The following is a 13,243-nucleotide window of genomic DNA, read 5'->3' as shown; positions in this document are numbered from 1 at the left end:
TGCCAAAATTATTTGATTTTTTTTTAAACGAGCACTCATGAGGGACCATTTAACAATAAGTGCTTCGTATCTAAAATCTCTATGCTATTTACTATTCACGATAATAAATCAAGTAAAAACAAATTTGTTGGAAAATATTGGTTCAAGCGAGTAGAAATGTACGGGAAGTAGAGACAATACAAAACTATCTATTGATTCGCTCCTGATTGGTTGGATAGTCGCAAGCATTTGAAAAGTTTTCAAAAGTGTCGCGAGTGCTCTGAATACTAGTACTTTTTTATACATCCCAGCCTTGGGACAATCTGACAGAAATTGCTTGCTTCATATATGTACCATTGATTTAATAGTGGCGCTAGTATACCATCACCATATGAGTGTCATGAACAACGATGGCACTCATATGGTGGTAGTATACTAGTGTAACTATCAAATTAGGAGTACATGTATGAAACAAGCACTTTCTGTCAGATTGTCCCCGGGCTGGGCCGTTGCATGGTCCGGATTCCTTCATGAAAATACATGTATTTTCATGATCTTAAGGAATTGTGTGTTCTGTTCTAACCATTAGCGGATTTGTAGAAGTTTTGAGTCGTTTTAAGAACTCCATTGAAGATGTCCGAGCATCTCTACTGGCGCGCATACCGTACTAGCGAATTATGTGGCATCAAAAACGCGTCAGAGAATCTTTATTGACACTCTTCGCCACACGTTTGGCCGTACCAACCAGTAACGTGGGTGACGTCGCGTAAACCGTCGCATACGAATTGCCAATTGACATAGTAAGCTTTAATATATGTAATAAATTATACAAAACTACTCTTGCAAGAAAAGTTTCCGCTAAAAAAAATTAGAAATTTTGGTAAAGTACGACGGGAAAGGTTCTTTGAATCTGTCATCATTACGCGTTTTGTTTCCCCATACGTTAGCCAGCGAATAATCCTAATTTCCGGTTAAGGGATAGAGCACGAAAAAATAGCCATAGTATTTTCTTGGCGCAATAAAGAAGTGAATCGAAATCTTGTTAAATGGGATTTATAACATAAGTATTGAATCACTCAAAGTAATTTTTTCGCACAATTTCAACAAAAGATGGCGTCTGTGCAGCATTTCCCCCCGTTTTTTTTTTTGGAGGGGGTCTACGGCCGGAAATCTATCTCCCGTTATTTTTAACCTAGAGCCAAAAACTAAAGTTTTTAATATTCCTTATGTCAATAGCAAGCGACGTACGTGGATTTTTTTTTCGATATTTTGATGTTACGCGAAATGGTGCACTTTCGAGTGAAAACATCATAAAAATCGATACAGAATTGTCAATTAAAAAAAATTTAAGCTGTGAAAAAATAAAATCCTACGAACGTCGCTGGAGAAATCAATTTTGAATATACTGTGTAAACTTCAAAACGATCAAAAATCGTTTGTTCGAGTTTCATTTCCGGCCAGCTCAAAAAATTTTGTTTCGAGAAAAAACGCGGGTAAAGTTTTCAGTACACACGCGATATACATAAGAGACGTTGCGGGAGAATTTAAAATTAGAACATTTATGCACAGATAACAGACGTCCATCTTCAGCATTCAACTTGTGTAAATTTTTTTAACGGGTTTCCAAGGTAGTTGGAAGCAGGTGCGTCACTGTCGTCATGATTTTTGTGGCTGAGTTCAACTATAGAGAACAGACATATAAGCTAGAACAAACTTTCCCGAAAAACCTGTGTAAACATTTAAAAGAAAATACGTTGAAAATCACATCGCATACAGGTTCGCATGCTTGAGTCACCATTGTATCCAAATTTGCATACAAGTTCCGTATAGCGATTGCTGGCCGATCGAAGCGCCGACCAGTGGCAAGTTTCTACTTGCTGTTGTCATTTCAAAGCGACAGTTTAATTTCTTACACAAGTTGAAAACTTTACTTGTATGTCAGTTCTCATTAATTCAACTGAATTGACAGCGGTTATTCCTCTACCCAGTCAAACTAGTCCGGAACCTGTTCGGACTTCCAGTATGAATTCCAGCTCAAATGCATCAAGCGATAGAGTCGGAATCGGTTGTTTTCTTTGAGCAAGATTTCATACTGAATCCATTCAGGATTTCGAACCGGTTCCGGAATGGATTTGACAGATAGTTGGGATAAGTTGGTTTGGCGGCGCTAGTATTCATCGTATATTAATTAAAATGTTTACACACGTTTTTTAAATTTTTTTTTGTTCGATCATGGATGTCTGTTTTCTGTGATTGATGTATTGTTTTCCTCTTCCATGCAAAGCACATTTTAGACTAATAAGTAGAAAATCGATTTTTTTAAAAAATTCTACAGTGGTGTAACCCCTTAAGATATCGACGATTTATGAGTTTTTCAGAACATTACAAATTCCCTGTTCAATAATAGTAAATATAAATGCGAATTCCTCTTGTCAGTAATTCTAGAGAAAAATTTCAATAGGACGTAAGTAACAATGAGAGATTCTCTTTGAGGTCTTTCTCTTCTGTTCATTACTCGGCCATTTCAACATTTACTTCTCTACTCTTTGCATAATATTGTAGTAAAAACCGTCGGCTTTCGATATGAACAGGAAAATTAGTACAAAGTGTTGTAATGACGTCGTAATAAACAAAAGAGAAAGTAAACAAAGAGAGGCTCTCAATGTTACTTACGTCCTATTGAAAATTTTCTCTAGAATTATTTTTACCATAGGCAGATATAACTAGTCGCGTATGGTGTTTCTTCAAGATAGAGTTATTCTATAATTCTTACACGCAGAACTTATTTTATGCATCGATAGCATATTTTACTATATGCCTCTCGTTTCTTCTGCTGTAAATTTAATGCATTGGACATATTCGGTCTATCCACTCATTGAATGCTTACTATAAGTTGAAGGTAGGGGTTTGCCCATAGATCGGGTTCTTGTCTGCCACTAGAAGCATAACTGTCCCATGTGGTATGGGAATCCCTATACACATGCTACACTGATATGCTGCTAGCGGCAGTTGTTTGCCCGGCGGACCCTTCTTTTCAGGGCGGCCTAGGTGTCTGTACCGAGTTTCGGATTTTCGCAACACAACAATAAAAAGGTAAACAAACAAATAAATTACTAATTTTACTGACTTTTATTCACCTACTCTGCGTTCCTTATGGTCCGCTGCTGCTGACGATGGCGGGAAGGCGGCGGTCCTTAACAATTAGCCAGGAAGGTGAGCTTTGCTCCTTTGTCGGAACCTCCCTGGCGGTGTCGAATCACCGGATTCTTTGCTCCCTGCAAAGAATCCCGGAAGACACCGCAGCGTTGTTCCCAGGCGAAGCCGTTGCTCAACCTGCTTCCCTCTCCTTGGCTTTTAGCTGTAGAGAACAACGCTTGTCCTCTACAGCGAGAGGTGCGGGCGCTTAGGATCCTTTGCGATTAGCCGGGGAAGCAGAAACTCCCTTACAATTAGCTTCCCCCGACGGCGATCCAGCACCACTAAAACGTTTGACCGAACCACGGGCCTGTACATTCGACGGGAATCTCTTCCGTTACACACGTGCACTCGCTCACAAGCTATTGTGGCGGTAAACTTTTACGAAATAATCGACGTCTGTCAACACACTTATTGCAGCAAGAGGAGATGGCCTATCTAAGACCTATGTTATTTATACACAAATCTTCAACCAAAAATACTACACCTATCTGTACAACCAAAACCGTTCACAAAGGCGAAACTATATAACAATTTACAAATTTAACGTGAACCTTAAAAAAAAGCGGTGAGCATAATTTTACGTAAACAAATACACTCTACGGAGTGTATAGTCAAGAATAGATATATTTCTACCCAGTGCCAAACTGTTACCCTGACGGGTTACAAAGTATACGCTAGAAAATGTATAAAAATCGCAGCAGAATAAAAGAGACGCGATTAGAATGTATACTAACTATGCATATTATCAGTGTAGATGAGCCTTGGATCCAGCTTGGTTGCCTAAAATTAAAAATTATCGGGATCTTTGGTTGATTCTCCGTATTAACATGTTCGGTTCCGATCGGGTTTCTCAAATTATAAATTTTCTGGTTCGGGTCGGGTTTTCAAATTTTGAAATTATTGGGTTCGGGTCGGGCTCGGGTTTTACAAAATTTTCTTTCTCGAGTTCAGGGATTTTAATTTTAAAATGTTCGGGCTTGGGTCGGGTTTGGGCTCGTAAAATTTTTAAGTATTGTCTGCCTGCACCATTCTTCGCTACATCCGGCATCTCACAAGGAAGCCATTTCGATCCAGTAATATTCCTCCTCTACTTTAATGACATCAATATCAAATTACAAGCACTCTGCCTTTCTTTCGCTGACGACATGAATTTTTTTGACAAATACCGGATAGAACCGATGCTGAGTTTCTTCGGGGTGATGTTGGAAAATATTGTCTTTACTGACTCAAATCCGATTTTTGCTGGCCTCATCAAGGGCTCATTCAGGATGCTAATGCGCACGTCGCCAGTGCGATCGATGTTCCGGTGTCACGTGTAGGTTGCAGTGAGTGCTCCTTCGGAAGTATAGGTGTGCCTTGGAAAACACCCTTGTATATCGTACCTGGAGGTCCAATTGCAAGCACTTCCCACACTATGGACGACACTTATGCGACGATACGCCACTATCACGTCGGACCCGGATTAATGCGAAGGGTCGATATCTCATTCGTCTCCGACTTTCATATTGGATCGCGACGCAAAAGTAGCCACGTTTTCCCTATTGTTCTCCGCTGTATGGATGAATTCTACTTCTATGAGTTTCTTATGCCAGAAAGGACAACTCTCGATGGAGTCAGCTCTTGAAAAGTCCTGACTGCACTATTAAATCTATCTTGAACAGCCGAACAACGAATAAGCCGCCAAAAAATATTACTTTACGGTCGATTTAGTTTTTTTTCTTTCGCTCCCGTTTTCTGACATTGACGTTTGTCAGATGGGTGGATGGGTTTGCCCAAGTTAGTCTACCCCTCGAGTACACGCTAATCACCGACGAATTAGCATTGATTTAACTTAATGGTAACAGTGAACTGGATACGTGGTGTGATCAAAACAGAATGATTTTAAACCCGAGTAAATGCTCAATCGTTACGTTCACGCGGAAACGCCATGCGATCCAGTTTAACTACCATTTCTACGACTCGAGCATTCCAAGACACTCTCACCTCAAGGATTTCGGAGTCATAATGGGTTTTGCACTAACGTTCAAACCACATGCATCAAGACAGCTTGGGTTCATCTTCCAAATAGCGAAAAACTTTACGCGTTGGTTCGTTCAACACTATAGAATACAACCAGAACGGCGTTGACAGAATCGAGGCTGTGCAACGCCGGTTCATACGCTTTGCACTCCGATATCCTCCTTGGCAAAACAGATTACAGCTGCCGAGCTATGAAAATCGTTGTCAGTTAATACTGCTCAACCCTCTAGATATCCGAAGGGACTGCTCTCGAGCTCTGTTCGTTTCAGACTTACTGTCTGCCAGAGTGGAATATCCTACAATCGTAGGACGCCTGGATCTTCAAGACCGGGTTCGAGTTCTACGCAATACCACTCAACTGCAATTACAGTTCAGGAGAACCAACTATGGTCGCCAGAGTGCTGTTACCGGACTTCAACGTATTTTTGACAGTGTGGCTTTTGACTTCAACCTGACGAGGAATTGGATAAAAGGATTTTCCATCCTGAAAAGTAATTAGTCTAAGCAACTACCATTGGGGCCAAGGGTCTGTTGGTGAAGATACAACAAATAAATACATTTGCCGCTTTTGACAGAATGGACCACGATCTAACAATCGCCAAAATTGGAAAAATTTGAATCAACGATAATTTTTGCAGTTGTCACGGCTCTAGCTCACAGATCGAGAGCTAGTGCTTGTCGTTGGAATTTGCCAGGAACCAGCATTTACTTTTACTTCAGGAATAGCTCAAGGAAGCTACTTGGACCCGTTGATATTTCTGATTTTCTTCAATTACGTGTATTTAGTTTAGTGTATTTGCAGATGATCTCAAAATGTTTCATTTCATCCGCTCGATTGAGATTCCTCCAACAGCAGCTTGAAATATTGGCTGATTACAAAGTAGAAAGAACCGCTTGAGTGTGAATCCGAAAAAGTTTTGGGTGATCGAATTCACACGAATAATATTCTGGTGCAAAACTCCCAGAAATGTTTTATGCCTGCCAGAACCTTGGCAGAATTTTGACGGGCACGTTCAAGGTAGCAGTAATAGAAAAGGGGGAGGGAGATTGCTTTCGGCTTTTAACTCGCATGATATGGTCACATTAGTTAACTAAGATTATTTATGAAAATCAAATAAACTGCCGTTCTACGCCCAATTGTCCCATGTTGCAAAACAGGCAACTGAGAAAAACGCGATTGAAGATGAAAATTGTATTAGCCATCTGGAGGGATACGGTGTAACAAATAAAGCTTTATTGTCCAAAATTACGTTCATGGCAATCGTTTTCATTATAATCAGTCCAGTTTTTTATTATAGAGATTCAATTAACGTTAGTTTTTAAGAAAAAGGTTAAGTGGGACTGTTATGCCGAGAAATCGAGCGGAAACCGGAAGGTTCTACGCATATCAGTCCCATAACGATCTATGTAAATGATGCTCATAACTCATTTTTTTACAAAAGTGTATGTCGTGAGTTTTTCTGTTACTCGGGAGATTTGTTGCTTTATCAAAATTGGACATAGGGTAAAGTACCTATTTTTACACTATTTAGAAGGGTACCTCACAAGATCATTAATTACTCTGCCTACACTCGATGGAGTGCATTAATTTGGCATTCACAACCTTGCTTCGTTCTTAAGAACCAATCTAATAACACAAATGGCCTAAACACGATGAAATGCTAGTGTTTGATCGCAACTAAAGTTCCAATCGAGTGCTCCAATTGTCGCCCTACCATTTGATACAATTTGTCGAGGGGAACGTCACTTCAGAATGATTGTTTTATTCCGTTCAGTTTTACATGAATTCGTACTTTTTCCGGTAATTTTAGAAAATTTTGACAATTTTCTAACAAATCGAGCATTGTTAAGAAAAATCGCAGAAATTACAAAAAATCTATCAAATCTCAAGCAAATTTTGCTCGAATTTCGACGATTTTGATGGAACTGGCAACTCTGTATACTCAATGTTTGAATCTTTCAATAATTCTGGCAACAAAATTTATGTTTTTGTTTTGATTTGGTCATGCAGTTATGCTGCTGGAAATGTTTTGTTTTGGTTTCATCGAGCACTGAAGCTGTCAAAACGTGAATTTCGAGCATTTCATTTTGTTTTTCATGACACATTCCAAACCATCTTCGGCCATTTGAAACTATTTTTTGGCAATGTTGAAAATTCGAATCAATTTCGAACTAACTATTGTAAATCTTTATCAATCCGTTCAGAAATATAAATTTTATGTTCATTTCATCAACAAATCGAGGAGTGTCGTTCCCCTCGCAATTTGTTGAACAAAGATAGCAAACGCTGCACTTACCAACGGCTTCAAATGGGTAGCGTGATAATAGAAACATTGCGAAAATAGGCTCATTATCCTAGATGCGTTCGCCATGTTATGCAAGCGACGATAGTAATGAAGAGCTTTACAGGATTGTTCTCACTGCTGTGATTAATATTGCCACTGCCATTTTTAATGATCCTGTATTTTTCCATCAATTTTTTCAGTGCCCGACATCTAGCGTAATGTACTTCTTAACTAAACGCTACGTAATTATTTTTTTATTGCGCACTTTTTTGGGATTTTTGTTAGTGGGACAATTATGCGTAGAATATCAACAATAGGACAAACAGACTTGGTATTTTTTCACGAAGTCTTCGAACAAACTTTATGATTTGGATGTGTTTTCTGAAAATATACATCAAAAAGGACTGTTTGGTTAAAAATAGTGAAAATGACCAAAAAGCAACATGGGACAATTATGCGTAGAACGGCAGTAAAAATGTAGGAAAAATCATATAAAATAAAAAGTATATACCGGTTGCAGTTAAAAATGGAAATAACTTGCTCCTTTCGTTTTTTTTCCTATACACCAGTTGCGCTTTTATTGGGGAAAATGAGAGAAAAATCAAAAAGCACAAGTTCACTATTTCGATTTTCAAACAGTAAACATTTTTGTAATAACTTTTTTTTTTAAATTTCAGGTGAATTTCAGCAAAAAGCGTCGCAACCGGATGCGCAACGACGAAGCGGCAATCATAGCTCTGTCGCGATCGCGCTCCCAAAATCTATCCTCCCTGCCGTTAGCCGATCAGGATGCAGTCGTCGTGTACGACGAACGGACGGCCCTCTAAACCATTCACAGTGTAAAGAAACTGAGGTACTTGAAGAGTGGATAAATATCGGAGCTGCGTTTCCTGATGGAAAAGGAGAAACTATTAAAGTTAGCGATAGTCAGTTGGATGGTTCATTGCAAACATTTGGGATCCTTCATCCACAAGTTCTATTTAGCCCGTGGGGGTACCGCTAGTACTGAACTTTTTTACTAGTTATTTACACAGTTCGACGCATGTGGAAGGACAAATATGCATTTCGCCAGTACTATCGTAATTAAAATTAATCGTTCGTTAATGTTAAAAAAATTCTGTGGAACGCGTCTAACTTCCACTCCTCTTAAACGGGCAACCATGGCAATCCTCATAAAATGAAAAGTAAATTTTCTCCGCGAACTATATCAAGCTTAATCGTTAGTCGTTGAAAGCCCCCATTGTAAAGCAAAACCCCGAAAGTATCATTAAACCGAGAGAAAGTAAATGTTATTTATAAATGAGAATGAAATTGACATATTTCGACAACTGGAGATAAAAGAAAACACGTTTACAAAGACTGATAGATTTCCTCTGTGAAGAACCATACATAAATCATACTTTCTTTATGAAACGTAAAAACTAACTTTTCACATTTGAGCTAACCACAGAGACGATAACCATTTTTATTACAATCTCAAAGAATAAAGGAAAAAAAAAACTTTTTAATACTATAGGCGTAAACTCCTGTCAAGACTACCATAGAGAAAAAAAAACTATCATTTCCTACCGGAACAATTCCCTTTCAGTGTTACAGCAGCCACGCATTTCGTGCTAGAATCATAAACCTAGGAAGCGTAAAACATTTTTTAGAGAAATTCGACTCGTACTTAGACTATTTTCATTAGAAAGAATTAGCGGAAGAGGTAGACACCGAAGTTTAGCAAACCCATATATCATTGCTTTCGTTTTGGCCATATACGGTTGAGTTAGGTAATTTTTAGGGCGAAATATCTTCGTATTTTTAATCGAACGAATTATTACGTATTGTACTTGTATGGATTGGAAAATGCAGGAACTAGAATGCTGTATACATATAATCATGAAGCATGAAACAGAGAGCATAGAATTATTTTGCCAAGCAAACAGAAAGGAAGGGTTTTATTTGTTGAAGAACTAGAAATGTTGAAGTGTTGTAAAAGCATTGATCCCTACTCGCCATTATCGCCAGAATTGGACTATAGTTGAAGAAGGGTAGTGTTGTTTCTAAATGAATTCGGAAAAGTGAACAAACACAATGGATGAGGAATAAAAATCCAGAGCGAATTGATTGAATCAAACTACTGATCTGTTACTCTAAAATGTACCGAAATGGCAGAATTCCATCTTGAGCGCAAGCTTTTCTTTATTTCTATCAAACATTTAGCATTGAAATGGTTCTCTATACTGTCTGTGGCTGGGGGTCATCATAACATGATTAATAACTGGAGACCCAGCGTTTTATTTACATCACTTCACAAAACAAAGTCTACACAAAAAAATCAACATTCCCAAAATATAAACTTCAAAGAGAATAGTGAAAATCAGTCAAAACGGCAACACTCCCTTTACGATGTTTCAACACTAGAATTTGGCAACCGTTTCCAAAGGCAGCACTTTAAATGACTCCTATTATATTTTGAAAACAAACCTTTTGTCGATCGTTGGATTTGTTTATCAAACGATGTGCATTTCGAAACAAAGAGATGAAATAATTCTTAAACTTGTTTTTACTCATACATAGACTCTAGAATGCACCTTACAATCACGATTGCACTAAATTCTGACGAAAATTCAATTTTTTTTTGATAGATTTACAATACTTATCTCCTCCAACTCAGGCATGAGTAATGTTTATTTACATTGCACGATTGGTCTGCTCAATAAGGTATTTTTGGCTTCACACTATTCGTCTCTTTTCCTATTCTCTTTGATAAACTTCACAGATTTTAAAAAATCTCCATACAAATAATCCGGGAGCAAGTCGTTTGGCATAAGTTCGTTTGGCATAATGTTCATTTGGCATAACCGTAGGTGACACATACGGTCGTTTGGCATAATGTTCATTTGGCATAATGGTCATTTGGCATAATGGTCATTTGGCATAATGGTCGTTTGGCATAATGGTCATTTGGCATAATGGTCGTTTGGCATAATTTGAAATATACATTGAAATCTCTGTTATATTAGGCGTTGACGATGCCTAATGTGGCTACGCCACATCGCTTTAAGCGTGGTGCTGTCCGACATAGCTCCGCTCCGTCGGACTTAAACTAGCTGATAGCCCCTATGTTTAAGTAATCCGGGCAAACGAGTGGATCACAGATTTGCTTGCAAGGGGCTGCCGTTCCGACGGGGGTATACAGATTCAAAGAACTGCTCATGTTTGAAAGAAGGAGTCAACTCCTAAGTTTAAGTAATCCGGGCAAACGAGTGGATCATAGATTCGCTTGCAAGGGGCTGCCGTTCCGACGGGGGTATACAGATTCAAAGAACTGCTCATGTTTGAAAGAAGGAGTCAACTCCTAAGTTTAAGTAATCCGGGCAAACGAGTGGATCACAGATTCGCTTGCAAGGGGCTGCCGTTCCGACGGGGGTATACAGATTCAAAGAACTGCTCATGTTTGAAAGAAGGAGTCAACTCCTAAGTTTAAGTAATCCGGGCAAACGAGTGGATCACAGATTCGCTTGCAAGGGGCTGCCGTTCCGACGGGGGTATACAGATTCAAAGAACTCCTCATGTTTGAAAGAAGGAGTCAACTCCTAAGTTTAAGTAATCCGGGCAAACGAGTGGATCACAGATTCGCTTGCAAGGGGCTGCCGTTCCGACGGGGGTATACAGATTCAAAGAACTGCTCATGTTTGAAAGAAGGAGTCAACTCCTAAGTTTAAGTAATCCGGGCAAACGAGTGGATCACAGATCCGCTTGCAAGGGGCTGCCGTTCCGACGGGGGTATACAGATTCAAATAACTGCTCATGTTTGAAAGAAGGAGTCAACTCCTAAGTTTAAGTAATCCGGGCAAACGAGTGGATCACAGATTCGCTTGCAAGGGGCTGCCGTTCCGACGGGGGTATACAGATTCAAAGAACTCCTCATGTTTGAAAGAAGGAGTCAACTCCTAAGTTTAAGTAATCCGGGCAAACGAGTGGATCACAGATTCGCTTGCAAGGGGCTGCCGTTCCGACGGGGGTATACAGATTCAAAGAACTGCTCATGTTTGAAAGAAGGAGTCAACTCCTAAGTTTAAGTAATCCGGGCAAACGAGTGGATCACAGATTCGCTTGCAAGGGGCTGCCGTTCCGACGGGGGTATACAGATTCAAAGAACTGCTCATGTTTGAAAGAAGGAGTCAACTCCTAAGTTTAAGTAATCCGGGCAAACGAGTGGATCACAGATTCGCTTGCAAGGGGCTGCCGTTCCGACGGGGGTATACAAATTCAAAGAACTGCAATATATATATATATATATATATATATATATATATATATATATATATATATATATATATATATATATATATATATATATATATATATATATATATATATATATATATATATATATATATATATATATATATATATATATATATATATATATATATATATATATATATATATATATATATATATATATATATATATATATATATATATATATATATATATATATATATATATATATATATATATATATATATATATATATATATATATATATATATATATATATATATATATATATATATATATATATATATATATATATATATATATATATATATATATATATATATATATACATATATATATATATTGCAGTTCTTTGAATCTGTATACCCCCGTCGGAACGGCAGCCCCTTGCAAGCGAATCTGTGATCCACTCGTTTGCTCGGATTACTTAAACATAGGGACTATCAGCTAGTTTAAGTCCGACGGAGCGGAGCGATGTCGGACAGCACCACGTTTAAAGCAATGTGGCGTAGCCACATTAGGCATCGTCAACGCCTAATATAACAGAGATTTCAATGTATATTTCAAATTATGCCAAACGACCATAGATTAACCATAAACCATAAATACATCTTGGGATTTGGAAAATTTTCGGCGGTTATCTCCCTAAACTGTCGGAATAAAATATTTTCTGCTTCTAAACATTAACAGGTGTTTCAGAACAACACAGATTTTCAAACGTAATAAAACATCATTTTTCCCGTCGGAAACAATTCATGTTGAATTGTTCCCGGCTGGATTTTTAGTGCGGAGAATTTTAAAAATCCGTGACGTTTTCGAGAATTAGGTTTACACTTCAGGAATCTTATTTTTTGTGTACTTATTTTCCGTTGCTGTAAATGAAAATCCATCACCTATTTGAAATAAAGGGTGTCCCACATCAAATTGCATCACGGAACAAACGATGTAGAAAATTACCTAGTAGACCGATCCTTTTCAAACTTTCAGACATTAAAATATAACCCATTAGTAAGCTTTTGGCATATTTATTTCATTCATTTTCAATACCATATCCATACCCTCGCGCCTTACGCTTATCTCCTCTCATTAGGTTCTATGCAACCTCTAGTTGTAGATTTTTCTGTACGGAAACCAACTTTTTCTTCATATCTTCCCCAGATTTGACCTGCTTGGGATGCTTCCGTAGTGACTACTTCACAAATGCCCAGTATTTTACGATGGCCCTTTATTCCGGTGCGTTGGGGGGTTTCATGTCCCGAAAGTGACTCCGTTGGCTTTGCACCGCTCTAGGACAACATTTGAATAGTGTTACGAAGCTAGATCCGGCCAGAAGATCATGAGGCCCTCGTGTTGCTTCAACAGAGGAAGCAAACGCTTCTGTAGACCTCTCCGTTTGCAGTCCTGGTAGTCACGAACGGCGCACTCCGTTTGCCATATGAGCAGATCGCTTTCCAAGTCATATATTTATT

General features: G+C 38.5%; 1 protein-coding gene across 6 annotated transcripts in view; it reads left to right on the top strand.

Annotated features, from left to right (window-relative positions):
* Nucleotides 1-8,753, top strand: part of LOC131684933 (G-box-binding factor-like) — a 47,061-nt gene extending 38,308 nt beyond the window's left edge. For all 6 annotated transcript variants that reach the window (XM_058968215.1, XM_058968214.1, XM_058968213.1 and 3 more), the window contains exon 7: nucleotides 8,159-8,753. In XM_058968215.1, coding sequence (XP_058824198.1) covers nucleotides 8,159-8,308 — 150 coding nt within the window. In that variant the 3' untranslated portion in view covers nucleotides 8,309-8,753. The remainder of the gene's footprint in view (nucleotides 1-8,158) is intronic.
* Nucleotides 8,754-13,243: the final 4,490 nt, after the last annotated feature.

This window comes from Topomyia yanbarensis, chromosome 2, assembly GCF_030247195.1.
Source record: "Topomyia yanbarensis strain Yona2022 chromosome 2, ASM3024719v1, whole genome shotgun sequence".
Classification (NCBI taxonomy): Eukaryota; Metazoa; Arthropoda; class Insecta; order Diptera; family Culicidae; genus Topomyia; species Topomyia yanbarensis.
This window is presented reverse-complemented; position numbering and strand designations above follow the sequence as displayed.